Source organism: Gorilla gorilla, chromosome X, assembly GCF_029281585.2.
Source record: "Gorilla gorilla gorilla isolate KB3781 chromosome X, NHGRI_mGorGor1-v2.1_pri, whole genome shotgun sequence".
NCBI lineage: Eukaryota > Metazoa > Chordata > Mammalia > Primates > Hominidae > Gorilla > Gorilla gorilla.
Window position 1 is genome coordinate 58,363,018 of NC_073247.2, and position 26,656 is coordinate 58,389,673.

General features: G+C 40.9%; 1 protein-coding gene across 5 annotated transcripts in view; it reads right to left on the minus strand.

Moving 5' to 3' along the window:
• Window positions 1-9,279: 9,279 nt before the first annotated feature.
• Window positions 9,280-26,656, minus strand: part of ZNF182 (zinc finger protein 182) — a 32,231-nt gene continuing 14,854 nt past the window's right edge. For 2 of the 5 annotated variants that reach the window (XM_055375686.2, XM_019018795.3), the window contains exons 4-6: window positions 17,704-17,830; window positions 17,368-17,457; window positions 9,280-12,232 (exon numbers count right to left, since the gene is read on the minus strand). In XM_055375686.2, the coding sequence (XP_055231661.1) occupies window positions 10,602-12,232; window positions 17,368-17,457; window positions 17,704-17,830 (1,848 nt within the window). In that variant the 3' untranslated portion in view covers window positions 9,280-10,601. Of the gene's footprint in view, window positions 12,233-17,367; window positions 17,458-17,703; window positions 17,831-22,931; window positions 23,068-26,656 lie in introns of those variants that run through there. The other 3 variants (XM_019018794.3, XM_055375683.2, XM_019018798.3) reach the window with 3 other exon arrangements.

Below are 26,656 nucleotides of genomic sequence, written 5' to 3' on the forward strand. Positions count from 1 at the left end.
GCCTCTGCCCAGCTGCCCACTGTCTGGGAAGTGAGGCGCGCCTCTGCCCGGCTGCTGTGCAACCTTCCAAGTGTGAAGTGACAGCCTTGTGTGTGATCTTTTCTGTCTTCCCCAAGTTTGCATTTTCAACATTAAAGTTTACTTTTTAGTTAAAAGTAAAAAAAAAAAAAGAGCAAATAATATGATAATATGATCGAAGGAGATGACAAATATTTTCTCAGTCATATGTGATCTTTAGTTAGTTATTTTTTTTTTTTGAGACAGAGTCTCACTCTGTTGCCCAGGCTGGAGTGCAGTGACATGATCTTGGCTCACTGCAACCTCCACCTCCTCCAAAAGAAATTTCTAAGCAGCAAAGCATTCAAAAAGAGGCATATGGATAGATATGGGAGCAAAGAAATGACTTAAAAGTTGGAACTCATATCTAAAAAGGAAGCAGAGCATAAAAACTTGGAAAATTTGGCCGGGCATGGTGGCTCATGCCTGTAATCCCAGCACTTTGGGAGGCCGAGATGGGCAGATCACCTGAGGTCAGGAGTTCGAGAGCAGCCTGGCTAACATGGCAAAACCCCATCTCTACTAAAAATACAAAAATTAGCCGGGTGTGGTGGTGGGTGCCTGTAATCCCAGCTATTTGGGAGGCTGAGGCAGGAGAATCACTTGAACCTGGGAGGCAGAGGTTGCAGTGAGCCAAGATCGCGCCATTGCACTCCAGCCTGGGTGACAGAGCAAGACTCCGTCTCAAAAACAAACAAACAGACAACAACAAAAATAAACTTGGAAAATTTGCAGCCTGGCCATGTGGTAGAGAAGGAAAGAGCATTTTCAAGAGAGGAATACAAGTGGGCTTTGGAGCACCCGCTTGCTAGAGAGATTAGCATGACTGAAAAGGAGCCAAGTGCCAATAGCCAAGACAATGGGGGAAAGGCCTCAAAAGCATTTCAGAAACCTTCGGGACAGTCCCTCTCATCACAAGCCCAGAGGGCTAGGAGGAAAGAATTGTTTCATGGGCCAGGGCCAGGGCCAGGGCACCACTGTCCTGCACCACCTCAGGAGGCTGTTCCTCACATCCCTGCTGCTCCAGCTCTAGCCTTGGCTCAAAGGGCCCCAGACACTGCTCTTGCCACCATTCTAGAAGGCACAAGCCATAGCCTTGGTGGCTTCTCCATAGTGTTAAGCCTGTAGGTGCACAAAATCCAAGAATGGAGGAGGCTTGGCAGCTTCCAGCCAGATCTGAGAGGATGTATTGGAAAGCCTGTATGGCCAGGCAGAAGCCTTCCACAAAGGTAGAACTCCCACAGAGAGACTCTACTAGTGCAGTGCCAAGGGGAAATATGGGGCTGGAGCCCCCATGCGGAGTCCCCACTGGGACACTGCCTAGTGGAGCTGTAGGAATGGGGCCACTGCCCCCCAGACCCAAGAGTGGTAGAACTACCAGTGGCTTGCACCCTGAGCCTGAAGGCACTTAACTCCAACCTGTGAGCGCAGCCAAGCCACAGATGCAAAGTGGCCCAAGGCCTTGGGAGCCCACCCGTTGTACAAATGTGCCCTGGATGCAGGACATGAAGTCAAAGAAGGTTATTTTGGAGCTTTAAGGTTTAATGTCTGTCTTGCTGGGTTTTGGACTTGTGTGGAGCCTGTTGCCCCCTTTTTTTGGCTGCTTTCTCCCTTTTGAAATGGAAATGTTTACCCAATGCCTGTACCACCATTGTATCTTGGAAGTAAATAACTTGTTTTTGATTTTTATAGGCTAATAGGTGGAAGGACTTACCTCGTGTCTCAAATGAAACTTTGGACTTCTGAGTTAATGCTGGAATGAGTTAAGAGTTTGGGGGACTATTGGGAAGAACAGTTGTATTTTGCAATGTGAGAAAGACATGAGATTTGGGGGGCCAGGGGCAGAATGATATGGTTAGGATGTTTGTCCCCTCCAAATCTCATATTTAAGTGTAATCCCATTGTTGGAAATGAGGTCTGGTGGGAGGTGTTTGGATCATGGAAGTGGATCCCTCATGGATGGCTTGGTGCCATTCTTGCAATAATGAGTGAGTTCTTGCTCTATGAGTTCATGCAAGATCTGATTGTTGAAAAGGGCCTGATACCTCCTCCTCTCTCCCTGTGGCACACTGGCTTCCCTTTACCTTCCATCATGAGGTCCTCACCAGAAACAGGTGTGAGTACCATGCTTCATGTACAGACTACAGAACCATGAGCCAAACCTCTTTTCTTTATAAACTACCCGAGCTGCAGGTATTCCTTTACAACAATGCAAAAACAGACTAATACAGTGGGCTTATAAGAGAAAGAGACTAGAGCTGTTTCTCTTAGCCATGTGAGGACACACGAGATGATGCCATCTGCAAACCAGGAAGGTGGCCCTCAACAGACTTCAGATCAGCTGGTGCCTTGATCTTGGAATTCCCAGTCCCCAGAACTATGAGCAATACATGTTTGTTGTTTAAGCCACCCAATCTATAGTATTCTGTTACGGCAGCATAAGCTGACTAAGACAGGTTCTCTCTGCCCAGTGTTGATAGATCTTTATATATTTTTTGCCATATTTGCTTCAGATATATACACACACACACATATATATATATGCACATACATACATATATAGATATACACACACCATTATAGATAAATGCAGTTGAAGCTCCCTGTATACACCTTCCTTCTTTCGCCTCATTCTCTCCATAGAGTTCATGGTTATCCTGAATTTGGAGGTTCACTTCTCCATGTCTGATATTAGTATAAACATACCTACTTTCTTAGGTTAGTCTTTGCGTAACATATCTTTCGCCATCTTTGCTCTCTACTTTTTTGTGTACTCATAATAAAGGCACCCTGCTGTCCTCAGATGCTGGAGATCAAGGCAGCACTACAGTTATAACGTTAACAGATGAGCCAATACATGAGCCCACACATATATCTCAAGCCCAAGGATTGGTGGCAGACCCTTTATAATAAGCCCAAAACATATCCTGTGCTCAATGTGAGCCTCACCCCAACTTGGCACATGAGCACCATTCTGGTGGCTTAATTTCACAAAATCCTATGAAATATGGGACATGCAGCAAGAGCAATCTTCTTGCAGTACTAGAACCAGGTCCAGTGACCTACCCAGATGGCAACGGCCCAAGCTAGTCTTAGGCACTGGAGAGAGACTTAGAAAACTTAGAGGCAGGCCCTTGCACAGGGACTGGAGCCCCGACTTGGGGATAGCACTGAAAAAAGCTATGACTCTTAAGGGTTGCACATGCTGTAGTCAGGCTTAGTCTTCATTTGCTCTGACAACCTTGGTCTTTTAATTCTCTGGCTTCTTGGGCTCTCAAATCTCAGGTACCTCAGCAGCTTTCTGATGCCTCCAAATAGTTTTTGTCTTTTATCCAGTTGCTCTCAGTAGGAACACTGGTATGCCAAGAGCTTGTCTGTCATCACCAAAAGAAGTTTCTCTAATAAGATTTTTGTTTCTCCTCCAACATGTAACAAAACCCAGTTTGAGTGCAGCATCCTTTGTGTGAACAGAGAAGAAAAAGAAGTTCCCATATATCTTTTACTTATCACCCAGGGATGGAGCCATCATGTGTTGTTGCAGGATTAGTGGCATTGGAGGATGAGGAATGAAGGTAGCTTTCAAAGCCTCAGTGTGCAGTGGGCCATCATGTGTTGATGCAGGGACCAGTGACATTGGAGGATGAGACTGAGGACTTCACCTGGCAGCAGTGGCACTTGGACACTGCTCAGAGGACTGTGTGTGCAGACGTGATACTGGAGAATTACAGTCAGCTGGTATCTGGGGAGGGAAGGTAATTTGGTATTTATGATTATTGTGTCTAGGTTGACCCCTTTGGCATGCCATTGACATACCATGTCTTTCTTAAAGGAAGTGGGTCTCTGGTGGTTACAGGACATGGATATGAGCTCCTCAGATGAAAGGACATCTCCACGTCTCCCCTCATTCTTTGCTTAGCTTTGAGAAAGAACCCTGCTTCTCTTCCTTGTCCTCAGGATCTGATCCCTGCCTCCTTCAGCTGGAGCAAGCCTTTCTAGGTCATCCTCCCTTTCTCTAACCCTTTTCACTTTCCCTCCAGCCACTTGTCATCAAGTCCACTCCTTATGCACTCAGACATTTATAGATCTGTCCTTTTTCAAATTTGCGACTTGTACTTCTACTTCCTTTTCTCATTCTTGTGAAAGGCTCAGGTGTTTTCTACTTGTGTTATACAACCAGATTCCACCCCACCCCAAACTCCTCCTTTCAAGGATCTCCATTAGGTGGCCCTATCAGTTGTTTCTCTCTGTTCCCCCAAACTGAAGTTATGGTGTTGTATTAGTCTACTCTCGCACTGCTACAAAGAACTGACTGGATAATTTATAAAGAAAAGAGGTTTAATTGACTCACAGTTCCACAGGCTGTACAAGAAGCATGTCTGGGAAAGCCTCAGGAAACTTACAATCATGGCAGAGGGCGAAGAGGAAAGAGGCACATCTTATATGGCTGGAGCAGGAGGAATAGAGAACAGGGGGAGGTGCTACACACTTTTAAACAACCAGATCTCATGAGAATTCACTCACTATCACAAGAACAGCAAGGGGGAAATCCACTCCCATGATCCAATCACCTCCCACCAGGTCCCTCCTCCAACACTGGGGATCACAATTCGACATGAGATTTGGGTGGGGACATAAATTCAAAACATATCAGCTGTCTTTGTTTTCTAGTTGTTTGTTGCTGATGCAAAGAAAAACAATTTCTACAGCTTGAACTTATATTTAGCAATTTTGCTAAATTCACTTATTAATTCTAACAATTTATCTATAGATGCTTTGGATTTTTCTATGTACACATCATCTGCAGAAATTGAAAGCCTTATTTATTCACTTCCAGTCATTACTCGTTTTCTTTTTCTTGCGTTAATGCACTGCCTCAGACCTCCAGTACGATGCTGATTAGAAGTGAGCATACCAGGTGTCCTTGTCTCATTTCCAATCTCAGGAGGAAATTTTTTCCATGTTACCATTAAGTTTTGCCATGCTTCTTTTAAACACACCCTTCATCAGGCTAAGGAAGTTCTCTTCTACTTCTAGTTTGCTAAGAATTTATATTGTGCTGAATTTTCTCAAATCCCTTTCTCTTTAGAGAAATTAAGATTATATAATTTATTATTATGAATATATGAATTCATACATTCATATACATTCAACACAATATCATTAAAATAGGTTATATGATCTCTAAGAAAGATCATATAACCTATTAATTACATTGACATTTTAAAATTTATTGGCATATTTTTCATAATTCCCTGTCCTTTTAATGTTTATAGAATCTGTAGTGATGGACATTTATCATGGACATTTGAAAATTTGTATTTTATTTGTTGATCAGTCTAGAGTTTCTTGCATATATTAATCTTTTTAGAGAACTAGCTTTGATTTTTGCTATTGTTTGTCCTCTAGAGGTCATGAAAACAAATGTGAAGGAGGAAACTCACAAGAAGTGCTAAGCATAGATAGTAAGTAAGCTAGACACTTATGAGACATGAAGAAAATGCACAGGATGTGTGAAGTATAGATAAGTAAACAAGTAGCTTTTGAGACAGGCAAAATTCATAAGATGTGTTATAGTTAGCAAGCAAGTAACTTGTAAGATGTACTAAAGATAAATAGAATACATAGAATATGATAGAACAAACAAGGATATCACTTATAGATAGAAAGGGACAGGAACACCAACTCATAAGGTATCCTACCACCTTGGTTATATTATACTTAAATTAACCACCAACTGGTGACACTTAGTATTGTTCCACTGAACACAGATAAAATCCATCACTGTTCAGGCTAATTGGTAAGCTATAAGCTGAGGTAAGCAAGGTATGTCATTGACCTTGAGCACCTTCAGTCTGAATGGGGCCCTTTTTCAAACCTCAACTCTGGTCCTCGTAACCAATAAGGCTGATGGAACAGAGACAGACAGAGACAGAGGCAGGGTCTATGAATATTGCATAACACAGGACTCAGGAAATGTAGTCCTTCATCCTGTTTGTACCCTCTCCTAAGTCTGTCAACTTACTCCATCTCTTTGCTTCTTCGTGTATATATATACACATATATATACATATATGTATGTATACGTATACATATCTGTCCTATATGCATACATATGCATATACACACGTGTATATGCATACATATGCATATACACGCGTGTATATGTATACATATGCATATACACGCGTGTATATGTATACATATGCATATACGTGTGTATGGATATGTATATATATTTGCATTTTTCAAAAAAATTGATTTAATAAGCCATGTGACTCAACCATTTCATTTCATTTTATTTTTTTTGAGGCAGAGTCTCACTGTGTCACCCAGGCTGGGGGCAATCTCGGCTCACTACAACCTCCACCTCCTGGGTTCAAGCAATTCTCCTGCCTCAGCCTCCCGAGTAGCTGGGACTACAGGCATGTGCCACCACACCTAGCTAACTTTTGTATTTTTAGTAGAGACGGGGTTTCACCATGTTGGCCAGGCTGGTCTTGAGCTCCTGACCTCAAGCAATCCACCTGCCTCGGCCTCCCAAAGTGCCAGGATTACAGGCGTGAGCCACTACGCCCGGCCTGACTAAAGCATTTTAATTTGGTCTGTGAGCCTTTCTATTCTGAGACTTCTAGGGTAGCTTGCCTGGTCGCATATTGAAGACTATCATTGTATCAAGGGAACTTCTCACATTAACAGACCCCAAAGGATAAAGTGAGAAGGGATCATAATTCAAAGTTTGGAGTTTACCTAAAGAAATAGGACAATAATACGAAATAATTGGCTAAAATATTGGGGGCCCAGTATTGATCTGGGTGGTTATAGGGTCAATCAAGGGACACAGGGCTGATCTTAGGAATCCAGGATAGTTTCGGGAGCCCTAAGAACAAGGTGAAGAAGGACCATAATTAATTTTATTTTAGACATTTTAGCTAAAGCAGTAAGACAAATTAAGTAACTGGCATAAATAATGTGGGGGTGGGACTTAGGGCTGGCCAAGGGGCACAACAGAGCTGATTTGGGGGCGGTGTCAGGGACACCTCTTGCAGTGGGCCCTCTCCCCCTCTGAGTATATATAAGTAACAATGGCAAGGAGATTGTATTAGTCTGTTCTCATACTGCTAAAATACCTGAGACTGGGTAATTTATAAAGAAAAAAGGTTAAGTTGGCTTACTGTTCTGCAGGCTGTACAGGAAGCATGGAAGCATCTGCTTCCAGGGAGGCCTGAGGGAGCTTTTACTCATGGCAGAAGGCAAAGAGGGAACAGGCATCTTACATGGCAGGAGCAGGAGGAAGAAAGGAAGAAGGTGCTACACACGTTTACACGACCAGATCTCACCAGAAGTCACTAACTATATGGTACCAAGGCGGGATGGTGCTAAACCATACATGAGAACTCCACCCCCAAGATCCAATCACCTCCCATCAGACCCCTCCTCCAACACGGGATTACAATTCGACATGAGATTTGGATGGGGACACAGATCCAAACCACATCAGGAATGGAACACAGAAGTGACATTCATTGAGCACTGTGTCCAGAACACAGGCTGATCCCATCCCATACACCTGTGGTCACTACAGGGTCTTCAGCGCAGCTCCTCTTTGTGCAGAAACCCCAGGGATCACCTCCCACCTCCACCCAACTCCCCATCGCTACCAACGCAAGGTCATGCATCACTGAGACCCCAAGACCCTGTAACCTCTGACACCACAGATCCCCATCACTCACCTCACAGAGTGCCTCCCATTCCAGCACAGTCTTCCCACCTTGACTGCCTGGCATTCTTCCCCTCTTCACTCATTAGCGTCATGCCATGCTTTGCCACTTTCCTGCACTGCTCTTCACCCAACCCCATTAACCACTGTCATTCACACTGTGCCTCATATCACTCCCAATTTCCTCCACTCTGCACCCACTCACTGCCACTCTACTCCCTCCTTCTCTCCCCAACACTACTCATGTTTACTTACACTCAACTGTTTCTTCTCCAGTAATTCACAACACTGGATATTTCCCCCATTTCGCCCTACTCTTCCCTGTTCACTACCCTTCTGCCCCTCTTTACTCCATTCACTCCCCACTTGGCCCTTCATTACCCTCCTCTCTCTTCCTCCAATCCCAATCCTTTTATTCACATGCTGATGTTCATCTCCATCCATTCCCCTGTCTGTGCTTCACTCACCTCCATTCACCCACATGTGGGCCATCAGCTTGCCATTTGTGTCCCAGGAAGCAGGAGTCCAAGATCTACCTGAAATGGTGAGATCTGACCCTCACCCCCACCCCACTACAGGATGGCCTTCAATGGACCTGAAACCCTAGCAAGATTCTCTATAAGTAGAAAGGAAAAATAGCTTTATTTCCAGTGCCCTTGGGCATCTTTCAAGGAGACTGCACCAGGAGCAAGCCAGTCTGCCCCACGTTTCCTCTCCCTGGAAAGGCACTGAATGTGATAGGTTTACCTTAAATAGTTCATAAAGTGAGCCCACGGCTTGTTTCCTTGCAGGATTACTCAGGGAAAAAAGAAGGCCCGAAAGGGCACAGGCAGGGTCTCAGGTCTAACTCACCCACCCATTTTGATAAATCCAAACATTGCCCATCCCTAGTTTTTCACAGCTTAAGTTGTCCAGTTCCAGCAAAGAGATGGCCCCAGTGAAAAGCCACAGAAGCATGAGGGCCACAAATACAGTAATTCACAAGCAGGACCTCTCGTTCTGAAGCAAATGTCCTGTTATGTGGTCTTTGGCTATGTCCATTCAAACCATCACTCTCAATCTGTCTCTCACCTTGGAAAATATGTATCACCAGCACTAGAGCAACCTTAGAGGAGCAAGTTATTCAACCTCTCTATGGATTCGTGTTTTGCAGCACTTGTAAAAAGCGTTTGTATGAATTATGTAATAAAAATCATTTCGTTAAGATATGGAAAGTCCTCGGTGGGCTTTAGTACAGGATCTTTTCACAGATTTCACTGTGCATGTTCCAGTCTCAATTATTTTAGTTACCTAATGTGGTCCCAGCTGACCGGAGAATCACTTCATTTGGCAACCTCAGGAAAATAATGCCTATGTGCCTCTGGAATTGATTGAATAACTGTTGTTCTATCTGCTTGGTTCTTCAATTTATTCACCAAAAATAAACTCTACATTGAGCATATCTATATTAAATGTTATAAAATCCTGTACCTAGACTGTGACTTTACTATAACAGTAAAACAAAATAGCTTTTTAAATGTTTTATTTTTGAAAAGGTAGTACATCCACATAGTACATAGTACACCCACATTTTCAAAAGCTATGAAAGGATACAGTTGTCTCCCTTTCAATTCCATCCCCCCAGCCACCACTGCCCCTTCCCCTCCCAAGGTAATCAGGGTTACCAGGTTCTCATGTCTCTTTCCAGAGATAACTTATGAATTCACAATTATGTACTTACCATTTTTCTCCTTTTTATATACAAATGGCAGTGTATTATACTCACTGTCCTCAACCTTATTTTTCCTACCTAATAACATAAACTGAAGGTTATCCCACATCACTACATAAATGGTTTCCAAGTTCTCCTTATTTATTCATTGTCTACCCAGGAGTAGGCTGTATGAAGATACCACAATTTAGGGAACCAGAACCCTGATATGGTGTCATTTAGACAGCTTCCAATCTTTTGTTTTCACAAACAGTGCATTAATGAATACTTCTGTATGTTCATCATTTTGTACATGTGTGAGTATGTACATTCCTAGAAGTGGAATTGCTGGCCCAAAAACCAAATGCATTTGTGGTTTTGATTACTTTTGAATAATTCCTCTTTGAATGAGAAGAGTTTTTCCTGGACTTGCTATTTGCTGGAGGTTCATGTGGGAAAATAAACCAGGGCCACATTCTAAGCAGATCAGTTTTTTTTTTGACAACTGAGAATTTTTTCCCCCCACAGCTGTTCGTTCTTTCTGACTTTACTTCTCCCAAGTCAGTAAATAGGGGCAGCTGTAGGGCTCTTCACAAGGAAAAGTCCCTTCTCTTCCCCCAGCACGCCATAACTGTTGCTCCCATCAGTAGACTACTTTCTACAAATATGGCTTGTCTGAGTGACTCCTTCTCGAGGCCCCAGCCTGTTTCTCCTCAGACCCCAAATGGTCTAGGAAACATCCTACCTCCTACCTGCCCACGCACTGTTACCACTGTTATATCTATGGTTCCGCGCCTCGGGGTATATCCCGAACCTCAGCTAACAGTCCTTACCAGTGGTGTCTCGCATCTGCAGCCTTGAGCACGCTCACTCTGAAATCTCCTGCACCAGTGCTTCATTTCCTCTGCCTGTGGCAGCCCTCTCATCAGGGTTGTAGCTGTCTCCTAATTTTGTCAGATACAGAGATTACACTTCTGCTTTTTCTCCCGTAGCTTTTGGGTTATGACTGAGATGAAAAGAAGAAAGGCTGAATTTACTCCCATATTTAAACCACAAGTCAAAATATACTTTTAAAATGTGAGTAAAATTGACACAACTTTCTTTCAGTGTCCATAATAGATACTGCTGATTAGCTCTCTAATGTGCCATGAACTTTGACTTCCGAGTGTGGCCTCTTCCATGGGCTTTCTTTCCTGTATGGGTTCGCTGATGTACAATAAGGTTTGATTTTTGGGTAAAGGCTTTCCCACATTCTGTACATTTATAGGGTTTCTCTCCAGTATGAGTTCTTTGATGTACAGTGAATGTTGACTTTTCTCGGAAGGCTTTGCCACACTCAGTGCATGCATAGGGTTTCTCTCCCGTGTGAGTTCTCTGATGTATTATGAGCTGTGACTTCTGGCTAAAAGCTTTCCAACACACAGGACATTCATAAGGTTTCTCTCCTGTATGAATTCTCTGATGTATAATGAGCTTTGACTTTTCTCTGAAGGCTTTGCCACATTCATTACATTTATAGGGTTTTTCTTCTGTATGAGTTCTTTGATGTATAATGAGATATGATTTCTGTGAAAATGCTTTTTCACATTCATTGCACTCGTAAGGTTTCTCTCCTGTATGACCTCTCTGATGCAGCATGAGGTAGGACTTCTGAGAGAAGGCTTTCTCACATTCATTACATTCAAAGGGTTTCTCTCCTGAATGAGTTCTCTGATGTACACCAAGGTTTGACTTTTGCGTGAAGGTTTTCCCACACACATCACATTCATAGGGTTTCTCTCCTGTATGAGTTCTTTGATGCACAATGAGGGTTGACTTCTCATTGAAAGACTTCCCACATTCGGTACATTTATGAGGTTTCTCTCCCGTATGAGTTCTCTGGTGTATAATGAGAGTTGACTTATCACTGAAAGTTTTCTTACACTCATTACATTCATGGGGTTTCTTTCCTGTATGGGTACTATGATGTATAATTAGATCAAGCTTCTGTATGAAAGATTCTCCACATTTAGTGCATTCATAGGTTTTCTCTCCAGTGTGGGTTTTTTGATGGACAATGAGGTTGGACTTCTGAGTGAAGGCTTTTCCACATTCATTACATTCATAAGGTTTTTCTCCTGTGTGAGTCCTGTAATGTATGATGACAGTTGACTTTTCTCTGAAGGCTTTTCCACATTCAGGACACTCAAAGGGTCTCTCTCCTGTATGAGTTCGCAAGTGTATAATGAGCTGAGATTTTTGGCTAAAGGCTTTTCCACATTCGGTACATCCAAAAGGTTTCTCTCCCGTATGAGTTCTCCAATGTACAATGAGGTGTGACTTCTTGCTGAAGGTTTTCCTACATGCAGTACATTCAAAGGGTTTCTCTCCATTTTTAATTCTCTGATGTAGACTAAGGCCTTTCTTTCGCCTAAGACCTTTCCCACACTCTTTATAGCCATAGGGCTTCACTCCAGGATTTGTTTTCTCATACTCAGTATGGAAGAACAATTTTGCACATCCATTATCATATTTATTTTCTGCAGAACTTCTACTAAATAAGTCTAAATTATCTACCATATTATTTCCAAATGATTCGTGTTTATCGGGTCTTTGTATTGAAGCAACAAGGTTTGTACTCAGATGAAGTATGTTTCCAAACTCATGACAGTCACGAGCACTCTTGGTGGTAATTGTTTTCTTGTCAGAAAATCCAACTTGCATCAGCAGACATTTATCTTGGTCATCCTGATGTTGCCTCTCAATCTGTTCATCAACGTGACAGACTTCTAGAAAGAAGTACAATAAACCACCTTTATGCTTTGACATTATGGAGCAGACCTTCTTTAGAATTATTCTGCCATATGAAAGCTGATACTATAATCTCATTTTATCAGAGTTCCTGGAGAGAGAGTTTTTTACTAAACTCCCACCTGCTGGTCTTTTTGTTACCAAGAACAATCTTACCCTGACACCTCAGTCTTTCTTACCTCTATTTATACGTCATACCTGACTTCCATCAACTCTGCAAAACTTATACCCTTGATCTTCAGTTATCATATAAACTTTTTTTTTAAGAGACAGGATCTCAGCTCTGTTGCCAGGCTGGAGTTTAGGGGCAAAATCACAGCTTACTGCAGCCTTGACCTCCTGAGCTCAAGCGATCCTCCCACCTCAGCCTCCTAAGTAGCTGGGACTGCAAGCGCGAGCCACCACATCTGGCTAATTTTTGTATTTTTTCGTAGAGACAAGGTCTCACTATGTTGCCCAGGCTGGTCTCAAACTCCTGGTCTCAAGCAATCCTCCCGCCTCAGCCTCCCAAAGTGCTGGGATTACAAGTGTGAGCCATCACACCAGGCCAGTATCATATGAAGTCTTAACTGTACCTGACTTACAGAATTTCTGTCTAGGTGGAAATGCAACAGCGTGATTCCCAGACTCATGTCTCAGACTAGTTAACACTGAATCCACATTCTCAATGAATGAAAGAAAAATACAGAATGATTAGCTTGACAAAAACAAAAAGCTAAAAATATTTGCCCAGTCTGGGTTCACCCGTGTATCCATCAAAGCTTGCATTCATAGTTCTTCAACACCACCTTCTCTGCTCCTGCCTATACTATTTCCACTAAAACCTCTGCCTATTCTGTACTCCAAACCCTTCTTCATGTTCCATCACCCACATAGCCCTGTGTTCCATATTTTGCTATATTCAGAATCTAGATAACTTTCAAGAGGCAGGTCAGTCTTTTCTAAAAAGCTTACTCTGATCTTCCTATATAACTTAAATTTTTATTAACTTCTAAAGTAGTCAATCATCTGTATCACTCATTTAAACAGTTAAAATTGCAAAGCTTTGCCTTTAATTTCATCAATTGCAAGCAGCACATTATTTCACATTTTAACATCTCTGAATCCAGATGCATCTTACAATCAATGTCATAGGTTAACTGGTGGCAATTTTTCTTTCTTAGTGGTATGTCTTTAAATCTATGGCATCTTGAAGTTAATAAGATATGGCAAGTACTTTTTGTACATATGGTGAATTTTAAATCTTTTTTTATAGTTTACTTTTCTTCTTACTTTTCCCCAAATTTTTACATGAAAATTTTCAAGCATAGAAAAAGTTGAAAGAAGAGTACAGTAACTACTCATATTACCACTTAGATTCAATAGTGTTAACATTTTGCTATAGTGATACTGAATTTTAACATGGATTGTGCAGCTGTGGTTTTTCTTCCTGTGACTTCCTTTCTTTGGCTAGCTAAGCATTAGTTCTTAACCAGAGATGAACACAAAATCACATGAGGAACTTTTTACAAAATGCTCTCCATGGGACCCAAGCTCCACCAAAGATCTGCTGAATCTGAACCTTCTTAGGTGGTAAGAAGCAGTTTGGCCCATGTGGTTAGGGTCCTGGGCTCTCTAGCCCAGGAGAAAATCCTGGCTCAACCTTTCACTTGGTCTATGACCTCAGGCAAGTGATCTAAACTATTTGTATCTTACTTCTCAACCCATAAAGGAATTATAACAGTGCCCACCCAAATGGATATTGAGAGAATTAAATTACTTACAACAGGGCTTGCAGGGTACACAGGAAGTACTTTAAATCATTTACCACCACTACTACTATTACAACTACTACTATTATGATTTTTAAGAATCACTACATTACTGTAAAAAGAAAGAGTATATTTATATATTTAACATGTTCTAGAATATTAAGTGAAAAACGGTGAATAAAACTGTGCATACACTGTTACCTGAGGCAGGAAACAAAGGGAAAAACTGGGTGATGCTGGAGGTTATTTTGAGCCATAGGAGAGGGAAGCTGAAGGGTTTTTAAAGTGTGTGTGTGGGGTGTGTGTGTGTGTGTGTGTGTGTGTTATGGTATAAATTTCAACACTTTGCTTCTTTTATAGCAAGGAATGAGATGAGATCATTTGCTAAAAGAGAGGGAAAAACAACTTGGAGTGGAGGTTTGAAGGAAGCAATAAAGGTGTTATAAGACATGGAATCAAACCTAAGACGTCCATCAAGGAATATCAACGGATAAAGAAAATGTCATCTATTTACACAATGGAATACTGTTCAGCCATAAAAAGGAATTAAATACTGTCATTTGCAGCTACATGGATAAGCCTGGAGGACATTATGTTAAGTGAAATAAGCCAGGCACAGAAAGACAAATACTGCATGATCTCACTCATATATGGGAGCTAAAGGAGTTACTCTCATAGAAGTAGAGAGTAGAATAGTGATCAGACACTGGGAGGTGAAGAGGGGAGGAGAGGATAGGGAAAGGTTGGTAAATGGGTGCAAAGATATAGTTAGATAGGAGGAATAAGTTTCCATGTTACATTGCACAGCAGAGTGTCTATAGTTAACAATATAGTGTATCTTTCAAAACAGCTAAAAGATTTTGAATGTTCTCCCCACAAAGAAACAAATATTTGATGTGATGAATATACTAATTACCCTAATTTGATCATGACACACTGTATATATGTATCAAAACATCACACCATACTCCATAAATATGTACAATTATGTGTCAACTAAAACTTTTTAAAATGTTTAAAAAACTGTGCATAGTAGGAAACGAATAAATATATATTCTTATAGGCTCATGTTGTAAAAAGTGATGGAAGAATAAACCTTTAAATTTTAATAAAGGTTACCTATGAGGAAGGAAGGAAGGAAGGGAATGGAATGGAAAGGGAAAGAAGCTGGACTTTTCTGAATATACCTTGTTTTCTGTGTTGGACTTTGGAACCAATATATCTTTTGTAACTATTTTATATAATCATAAAGCAAAACTGAACATAAAAGGATTCCTTAATAATAGTAAATATTCTTTCTGCTGCGTTTCCTAATGACCATGCTGGAAAGTCTTGATTCTCAATGGCACCAAAATGATTACCTCAATTCATTCAACTCGCTATACACAAGCAACAGCCTCAAGAAGAATACTAACAATACTACTGTCAGATGTAAGATTCATAAATTAAAAACCTTTAAGCTCAAAATTTGATTTGGAAATATTAATTTGAACATGAGATATTTTTTCTGTAAAAAATGTATACATAATAGTTCCTAGCTTTGTCAATGAAAAGGCCTCAAAACAATTCTCTAACCTCTAAATTGTGGGCTTAAAACATTATTTTCCACTAAAAAGAACCAGAGCCCCTTGAAGAAATCACCAATTCTAGGTCAGAGGCAGGAAATATACAAAAGGAGCCTGGGACATGTTGTAACACCAGAAAGCAAGGAAGCTACCAAAGACTCAGGAGCCAACTTGAAGGAGATTCCACTGGCCAAAGATGGGACAGTGTCATGTGTAACATGGAAAATAAGACAATGGATTAAAACATAGAAATGTATACACCCATAAGTCCATAAATGATTCACAAAAAAGATATAACTTAGTGGTCACCTTTGGATGATGCTACAAAATCAATTATTTTGAAAACTAGTAAATAAATGGAAAAGCTCAATCACTGAGCCTGTCTTTTCTGTACAATATGTAACTCATGGTAGCAAAATAATAGATAAGAAGCAATTTCTCTTTATAGAATTATTCCAGTGGGGCCAGGCACGGTGGCTCACGCCTGTAATCCCAGCACTTTCGGAGGCCAAGGCAGGTGGATCACAAGGTCAGGAGATCGAGATCATCCTGGCTAACACGGTGAAACCCCATCTCTACTAAAAATACAAAAATTTAGCTGGGTGTGGTGACACGCACCTGTAGTCCCAGCTACTCGGGAGGCTGAGGCAGGAAAATTGCTTGAACCCAGGAGGCAGAAGTTGCAGTGAGCCAAGATCACACCACTGCACTCCAGCCTGGGCAACACAGCAAGACTCTGTCTCAAAAAAAAAAAAAAACCGTTAAACATACAGTTCCTTTTATACCACCACATGGTATAATTCCAATCCTATGTATCTACCCAAAAGAAACAAAACATATATCACCACAAAAATGTGTACATCAATGTTCACAGCACCATTATCCATAATAACCAAAAAGTTGAAACAAGCAAAATTTCCATCAATTGATGAATGGACAAACAAAATGTGTTCTATCCTAACAATGGAATTTTATTCCTCCATAAAAAGGAATGAAGTACTGATACATGGTACAATGCGGATGAACCTTGAAAACATGCCAAGTGAAAGAAACCAGACATAAAAGGCCACATTTTGTCTGATTCCATTTAAATAAAATGTCCAGAACAGGCAAAACCATAGAGACAAAATAGATCAGTCGTTGCCAGGGAGTGAGGGGAAGAGGGATGAGAATGACTGCTAGGGAGTAGGGGCTTCTTTTCAGTGTGATGAACACGTTCTAGAATTAGGTAGTGGTGATGGTTGTACAACTCTGTGAATATACTAAAAACTACTGAATTCTGTACTTCAAAAGGGTGAATTTTATGATATGTGAATTATATCTCAATAAAGCTACTTTTAAAAAATAGATAATCAAGATGTTTTAGGAGAGCAAAACTGACAAATATCTAAACTGAACGAGAAGACTGGACTCAGGTTGTTCAATCTGAAATTAGAGCATTAGAGTCCAGGCCTGTGACTAATGTGGGCCTGGCTTTAGATAAGTCGATGACAGGTGAGAGTCGTGAAAGTGGCAAGGCCAGGGGGTTGTGGCATTTAAAAGACTCTTTCATATGGGACAAAAGGAACTGTGCAGAAACTTGCAGGTAAGCACCAACTTAAGGAGAGTGGCCTGGTGTATGGGGGACAGCGGGAGTGTCAGTTTTGTGTCTGAGGTGTTCATGTCCCTGTCCTCCAACAGTGCCAAGGGCCAGAATCTTTTCCTAAGATATTCCTGAAAGCCCTGTCAGAGGGCCTCACCTCTGACTAATAGGGTGGAACTTCATGTCCCCAGAGCCTGGGTCAAAATTCCACTTACCTGGAAAGTTCCAAAATGGGATTTTTCCTTCTGCCGGGCATTCTTCTACCTCCAACTTGAGGATGAGGTTTGGTTTGGTAACCTGCTGCCCTGTCGATGAGAAATGACAGTGATACCTCCTTGGCTTTCAGAGCCTCTGAGACAGAAGAAGTTACATATTGGGGGCAGCACAAGGAATCTATTGCTTGACATAATGGTAAAGTCAAACCATTTAACCTGCATTTTGAGCTCACAAACAGTTTTTCAGGAGAGAAAAGGGGGAACTGAGAAAGGAAATGCCTTCCATTGGATGCAATAATCATAAACCGCAAAATTACCTAAGGAAGCTATTCTTACCCACAAAGACCAAGTTGCTGTAGGTCTCCAGCATCACGTCTCTGTACAGGGTCCTCTGTGGTGGGTTCAGGTACTGCCACTCCTCCTGGGTGAAATCCACAGCTACATCTTCAAATGTCACTAGCCCCTGTAATGGTACATTCCTTTTATTTTAAAATGCTGACCACTAGATGATGAGGATAAAATGCACGGGAACTTCTGATTGGGTTCCTGGTTCATCATGATGACTCAATACTGGATGTCTATTTCATATCAAGTTAGTGATCTACTTTGTGGGAGAATCACAAATCATGGTTAAAAAAAACTAAGTAAGAGAATACTTGAGACAATGTCATTATCAGCACAAGGACAGACAAACACTCCAGTGGAACTAAAAAGAGAATCCAAACATGTATGGACACCTGATTTATGACAAAGTTGGCACAGTAAAGCAGTAGGGAGAAGATGACCTTTTCAATAGATGTGGATGGGTTATTAGATATCTATATGGAGAAAATGAAATTTAACCCCTCTAGCCACACATAAAAATCAGCTACAGGTAAATTGTAAATCTAATGTGAGAGGTAACCAATTAAGTGTCTATAATACAGGAAAATGTTTTCATAAGCTTTGGAGTAGGGAAAGAATTCTGTAACAAAACATGAAAAGCACTCCTCATAAAGGAAAAGACAAGTGTTACAAGATCAAAAGTACTACAATGAAAAGGCAAGCCACAGATGGGGAAATTACTGGCAATATTCATGAGGGATAAAGGTATCGTATGTAGAATATATAAAATAACCCCTTCAAATCAATAAGAAACACACACAAAAGAATGGATAAGAGAAGTGAATAGGTACTTCACTGAAAAGCAAAACCAAATGATCTATGAACACAAGATAATGTACTCAACCCCATTAGCAATCAGGTAAGTGAAAAATTAAGCCACATTGAGACACCACTATACACCCACAAGAAAGGTTATAATTAAACAGACTAAAATAACATAATATTGTGTTGAAATGAGAACTCTTACACACTATTAGCAAGAATATAAACTGGTATAATCGCTTTGGTAACAGTTTGGCATTATTTACAAAGGTTAATGGTTTGCATATACCATGACCCAGCAATTCTACTCCTAGGTACACGTCTTAGAGAAAATCAGGCATATGTGCTCTAGAAAACAAATATAAGGATGTTCATAGCAGCACTATTTCTAATACTAGATCACAGATAAAATCCAAATGTCCATCAACAGTAGAATGGGTAAATTGTGGCACAATCATTCAATGGAATGCTGTATAGTAATGAAAATGAATGAACTGCATGTTGTGAAGCAGGTTCACCTGCTTCGAAACTCGAAGATTGAAGAAACTCTTTTTAACCTTGGGTTAGACAAATATTTCTTAGATGTGACACCAAAATTCAAAAATCACTTGTTAAGAGATTAAAAAGACACAGAATGGAAGAAAATATCTGCAAATCAAATATCTGGCAAATAATTTTTATTGAGAATATATTAAAAAAACTTTCAAAATTAAAGTGGGCAAAAGAGATACTTCACCATGGGAGATAAACAGATGGCAAATAAGCACATAAAAAGATGCTCAACATCATTAGGCATGAAGGAACTGTAAATTAAAACCACAATGAGATACTACTACACACCTATTAGAATGGGGAAAAAACTGACAATACTAAGTGTTGGTGAGGATGTAGAGCAACTGCACCTCTCCTGTCATAAGCAGGAATGCATATGTATGTATATCTACCATACAACCCTGCAATCCCACTCCCACGTTTATTTACCTCAGTGAAATGCAAACTTAGGTAAACCCAAAAGCCTGTACATGAACATTTATATAGCAGCTACATTTTTAATGATCAAAATCTAGAAACATATAAAAGGTTTTCCAACCAGTGAATGGATAACAACCTGGAATCCTCCATACAATGTAATACCACTTGGCAATAAAAATGAGAGAACTAATGATTTATGCAACGACATGGATGAACCTCAAATGTATTATGCTAAGTGAAAGAAGCCAGACTCAAAAGGCTGCATACTGCATGATTACATTTATATATTACATTTATGGGAAATAAAAACTACAAAGACTGAAAATATATCTATATTTTCCTTGTCAACAATACTGCTTCCCTGGTCAGCAATACTGTGCATATTGTCACATCTCAATGTGCTGGGAGGGTGACATGAAAGTGAACAACAGAAGCTTCATGGCTGGGACCCTCTGAGACCTCACCCTATGCATCTCTCCCTTCGGTTGGTTCTACTTGTATCCTTTTGCTGTAACAAAACTGTAATCATAAGTATGTACTTTTCTGAGTTATATGAGTCATTCTACCAAATTATTAAACCTGAGTGTATACCGAGAACCCTTAAGTTGAATCAAGGTGTGGAAGTGGAAGTGGCACCATTCACCATCACCCCTAGTGACCCACTAGCAAAATTTTTGCTTCCTGTTCCTGCAACATTATGTTCTGCCAGCCTAGAGATCTTAGTTCCAGAGGGAGGAATGCTGCCACCAGGAGACACAACAATGATTCCATTAAACTGGAAGTTAAGACTGCCACCTGGCTACTTTGGGCTCCTCCTACGTGTAAGTCAACAGGCTACAATGAGAGTTATAGTGTTGGCTGGGGTGACTGACCCACACTATCAAGATGAAATCAGTCTAATACTCCACAACGGAGGTAAAGAAGAGTATGTGTGGAATACAGGAGATCCCTTAGGGTGTCTCTTAGTATTACCATGCCCTGTGATTAAGGTCAATGGGAAACTACACCAACCCAATCCAGGCAGGATTACAAATGGCCCAGACTCTTCAGGAAAGAAGGTTTGGGTCACTCTACTGGGTAAAACACCACAATCCATTGAGGTGTTTGCTGAAGGCAAGGGGAATACAGAATGGATAGTAGAAGAAGGTAGTTATCAATATCAGCTATGACCACATGAGCAGTTGCAGAAACGAGGACTGTAATTGTCATGAGGATTTCCTCCTTATTTTGTTAAAAATATGTCTGTGCATGTTTACACCTGTATTAAGAAAATATCTTCATGTTATTTCCTTTTTCCTTTATCATGTGACATAAGATTTATTGACTTCATATCAGCACTTAGGTGTTAACTTTACGTAACAGCATTTAGGCTAAGAATTAGTGTGCTTCCAGTTGTACGAGGGATAGCTGTATTATGTTAGGTGTAATTATGACCTTATTATTGTCTTTACTTGAAGATTTATGTGTGATTTCAGGAGATGTGTACAGTTTTAAGTTGACAAGGGGTAGACTTATAATGGTTAATATTGAGTGTCAACTTGATTGGATTGAAGGATGCAAAGTATTGTTCCTGGGTGTGTCTGTGAGGGTGTTGCCAGAGGAAATTAACATTTGAGTCAATGGAATGGGAAAGGCAGACCCACCCTCAGTCTGGGTGGGTACCATCTAATCAGCTGCCAGGGCAGCTAGAATAAAGCAGGCAGAAGAAGATGGGAGGAGCTGGCTTTCTGAGTCTTCCAGCCTTCATCTTTCTCCCATACTGGATGCTTCCTGCCCTCAAACATTAGACTCCAAGTTCTTCAGCTTTTGGACTTTTAGACGTATACCAGTGGTTTGGCAGGGCCTTTGGCCACAGAATGAAGACTGCACTGTCGGCTTCCTTATTTTTGAGGTTTTGGGACTCAGACTGGCTTCCTTGCTCCTCAGCTTGCAGAAAACCTACTGTGGGACTTCATCTTGTGATCGTGTGAGTCAATACTCCTTAATAAAATCCCCCTCATATATTCATCTATCCTATCAGTTCTGTCCCTCTAGAGAACCTTGACTAATACAGAAGTCATTGCAACTTAATATACATAATGATTATAAAATAAAACAACATGTCAGAGTTTAGACCAAACATACCAGCCAAATCAATTAATGTTATTAGGCCTTAAGAAGGCTTATTAAAAGAAGATCTCCAGATTGACTCACAAGCAAGATCCAGCTGTATGTTGTATACAAGAAATACAACTAAAACAAACTGATTCGAGAAGGCTAAAAGTAAAGGGATAGGCAATGGTCAACCAGACAAATAAATGGAAACAATAAGAAAGCAGAGGTTGAGATCCTGACATTATCCTTAGTCTAAAGATAAAAGGCATACAAACAAATTGTGTATTATATTCAGTAGGTTGGTTTTCCACAGTGACGTGGGTGCAGCAATTCTGACTCTACTTTCTGTATATTGTAGACTGAACAAATGAGTGAATTATTGATGCTAGGAACCAATGCTCTCACTGTTAAAGAAGGGAGATGCAAATATGCAACGAGGGATGACTAAGATTCCCAGGATGCTGTATGAACTCAAAGTATGTATGTATGTGTGTGTGGTGTATGTGTGTACACATATAGATGTAGACATACAGATGTAGATATATATGTACATACACACATCTCTGTTCACCGAAAGGGCCTAGAAGTAACGATGCCCCAGCAGCAATGAGCACAGCTAGCACCCAGATTTTGGTTTCTAAATATAATTATCCATTAACAGGAACCAGAGCTCCTTGCAGAAATGGCTGATTCCAGGGCAAGTAAAGTTAAAGATGAAGGCCGGAACATCTTGTGCCAGAAAATAAGAAAACGCTCAGAGCTCAGAAATGGACCAAACCTACCAAAGCCTTAAAATTCCACTTTCAGGACTGATATAGTTTGGCTATCTCTCCCTCCAAATCTTATGTTAAAATGTGATCCTGGCTGGGTGTGGTGACTCACGCCTGTAATCCCAGCACTTTGGGAGGCTGAGGTGGGTGGATGATTTGAGGTCAGGAGTTTGAGACCAGCCTGGCCAACATGGTGAAACCCCATCTCTACTAAAAATACAAAAATTAGCTGGCAGTGGTGGCGCATGCCTGTAATCCCAGCTACTCAGGAGGCTGAGGCATGAGAATCGCTTGAACTCAGGAAGCGGAGGTCGCAGTGAGCTGAGATCACGCCACTGCACTCCAGCCTGGGCAACAGAGTGAGAGACTGTCTCAAAAAAAAAAAATATGATCCCCAGTGTTAAAGGGAGGGCATGGTGGGAGGTGCTTGGGTAATGGGGATGGATCCCTCATGAATGGCTTGGTGCCATTCCTTTGGTGATGAGTGGCTTTTCACTCTATTTGTTCAGACGAGATCCGGTTGTTAAAGAGTCTGGTGCCTCCCTCCCCCACTCTTGCTCCCACTCTTGCCATGTGACATACCTGTTCCCTCTTTGCCTTCTGCCATGAGTAGAAGCTTCCTGAGGCCTCACCAGATGCAGATGCTGGTGTCATGCTTCTTGTACAGCTTGCAGGACTGTGAGCCAAATAAACCACTTTTCTTTATAACTTTTTTTTTCTAAAGAAAATGTTCAGAAAATTATAGGGATGTCTCAAAATGACACAAAAGCCAGCTTAAAGGGACTCTCACTGGCCAACTCAGGGACAACTGAGCATCGAAATAAATAATCACAGTAATATTCACTGACTAAAATAAAAACCCATAAAAATAAAAATTTTCTATACCAGATTATAAATAAATAAAGGAGATAAAGAAGGTCTGCCTCATAGTAAAATGACAATAAATACAGAAGAAATAATAAGAGTTAGAAAATTGTCATTTGGCACCCATCACAATAACTGATTCAGGCAAGATTAATCAATGGATAATAATACTAATCAGTGAAAAGTCTGATGAAGAATGGGACAATTATGTAACCTCAAAGTATCATCCACAAATTAGTTATTAATTACAAAGGAAAAATAGTAATGTTACAGCACAGAAACATGGCTAGTGAGAGAAACAAGTGATCAAAGTTAATATCATAAAAAATGAGACAAATTGGGCTGGGTGTGGTGGCTCACACCTGTAATCTCAGCACTTTGGGAAACCAAGATGGGCAGATCACTTGAGGCCAGGAGTTCAAGACCAGCCTGGCCAACATAGTGAAACCCCATCTCTACTAAAATACAAAAATTAGCCAGGCGCAGTGGCTCACACCTGTAATCCCAGTTACTTGGGAGGCTAAGGCACAAGAATCTCCTGAATGCAGGAGGTGGAGGTTGCAGTGAGCTGAGATGGCGCCACTGCACTCCAGCCTAGGCAACAGAGTGAGACTTCATCTCAAAAAAAAAAAAAAAAAAAAGACAAATTGACATCATATGCCCCTGATGTGATACAACAAGGATACATCACTTACATTTTTTTCCTACCAGAAATGCATGACCTCAATCAAACCATGAGGAAACATCAGACAAATCTAAAGTGAGGGACGTTCTACAATACAGATGGCCTATGTGCTTTAAAAATGTCACAGACATGAAAAACAAAGAAATGCTGAGGAAGTCTTCCAGATTAAAATATAAAGAATATACACTGCATAATAGTATTATATCAATGTTAACTTTCTGAGTGTGTTCAGTGTAATTTAATGATATAGGAGAATGTCCTTGCTCTTAAGAAATTGAGGAGGCCAGCTCCTGGCTAAAACTCTGTGTGTGATTTTTAATTATTAAGGCCTGACCAATGACAATTACAAAGACTTCAGCTGTCAGGCTTTGTAGGAGAAATCTGCCCCCACATCAGACTTGGAATATATAGCCAAGACGTTATAATCTCTAAAGAGACTGGCCAGCCCCACTCTTACAAATATCTGTATTCCTAGGCCAGGCACCTTCACTGGAGAATGATGATCATTAATTCAAATTTCTAGGTTTGTTCATGCCACTCCTGCTGATTATTGAGCCAGAGTAGCCTTCATCAGGAGGTCAGGTCAACTAGTCCACAACAAAATCCAAATCATAGCTGACAAATTCTCAGGCATTAAAAAAAACAGCTACTGACAAAATAATAAAAATTAATTACCAACATCTACAAATATATTTCTGTTGATATCTACAATATCAATAAAAATACAAATCAGGCACCCTCCCCTAAATAATATGGGCAAGAGCCTTCCTCCAAAAATCTGGATCTGGTTACTCAATAACGGGGTCTCTAAGAGACTGATGGGCTTCTCACTAAAAAATTAATGGACAGGTACTGGGCTACACAGGGCTCAACATACAGCCCCATTAGGGTCTGCACAGTGATGACTAACATAAAGACTATCTGAAGTGGGTAGCAGGAGTAAGCTGTCATTATGCTATTGTGTCTGCCATTAACTCTCAAACTGTCACCCCCAAAATAAATGCATACATATGTGTGTATGCAGACACACACATACACATATACATACAGAAATAAAGTAAAAATAAATGTGGGAAAAGGTCAAAAATTGGTGAATCTAGATGAAAGCTATATAATCATTCATTGAACTATTCTCGCAGCTTCTCTACAGGAAGTGGCTAGCACATGTGTAAATTTGGTCAACCTCATTAATAAATAAATGAAAATGAGCAATCATCCATCAATTATATGATTGGCAAGGTATAAAAACACTGATAATATATGCTTGTGGGGACAATATTCAGAAACAAGCATTCTGTTGCACTGTTGGTGACAGCATGACCTTGTTAAGCCCTTTTAGAAGAGAATTTGGCAAGTCCTCTTAAAAATTAAAACAATTTCTTCATTTCAGAAATTCCAGTTACAGGAATCTGTCCTACAGAAATGTCTCCACAAGAATACAGACATGCACATTCATTCCCTTCCTAACTCTCTGTGATAAAACAAAAGTGGAAGCACCCCAAAATTCTATCAATAAGGGAACAAATAAAAGAAAAATGATGGTTTATGCTTGAATTATAATTGTTATGGGTTGAATTATGTCCCCCCAAAATTCATATGTTGAAATCCTAACCCCCAATGTGACTATATGTAGAGGGAGAGTCTTTAAGGAGGTAATTAAGGTTAAATAAGGCCATAAGGGTAGGTTCCTCATCCAAGAGGACTGGTGTCCTTATAAGAAGAGAAAAAGACACCAGAGCTCCCTCTCTCTCTCTCTCTGCACCCAAAGAAGGAAGGCCATGTGAGGCCACAGCGAGAAGACAGCCCTCAGCAAGCCAGGAAGAGCAGCCTCACCAGAAGCCAACCCTGCTGGTGCCTTGATCCTGGACTTCCAGCCTCCACAGCTGTGAGAACACAGATTTCTGTTGTTTAAACCACCCAATCTCTGGTATTTTGTAATGGCAGCCTGAAATGACTAATACAATAATCTTCTGCAACTGTTAAGAAGGAAAAGGTGACCACACTTTGGTTACTCATTTGATGAGTTATTTGTTAAATTACCACACTGAGTGAAAACCACGAGGTGGCAAACTATACTTACAAGCCTTCCTTGTTCCATATAAATGGATATTAGATAGAAACGGTAGACTTCTAGTCCTGACATGATGGCAGAGACTCCTCTTTCCCTGCTCTTCCCCACTAAGTACAACTATAAACCCTGAAAGTGATGCAAGAGACAACCAAAAGAGGACTCTGAAAGGAGGAAAGTGGAAAGCACACAGGTTAGGGACCCAAGGACTTAAACAGTGGCAGGACATCTTATGATCCCCCCACCCCAACAACGGAAGGCAACCCAGGCCTGTGTCTCTAAACCCCCAACCTAGCAACAGAACACAGCCTAGGTAGTCTCTGTCTTCCCCCAAATCAGCAGGAGTCCTTCCAACAACACCAGACAAGCCTGTGACACCAGCAAAGGAGATTAATCTGGAGCCTTGCTGACAATAAGCAGCCACTGGAAGTGCTTCTTCTTCTCCACTGAGCCTGAGACTTCCTTCCCCTATCTAGACACTCCCTCTCCACTTCAAGACACCTGGCAGTCAGGTAGGACGGCAGGAGGATCCCTACACAACAAGCACCCAGCCAGGAAATGCTCTTCATCCCTGCTGGCCAAAGAATTGGCTCTCTCACCCAAAGAACAGACACCATGCAGATGCAGCAGGGGAAAATCTGGACACAACAGGCACCCAGCCAAGGAAGCACTGTTTGTCCCCTGTGTAGT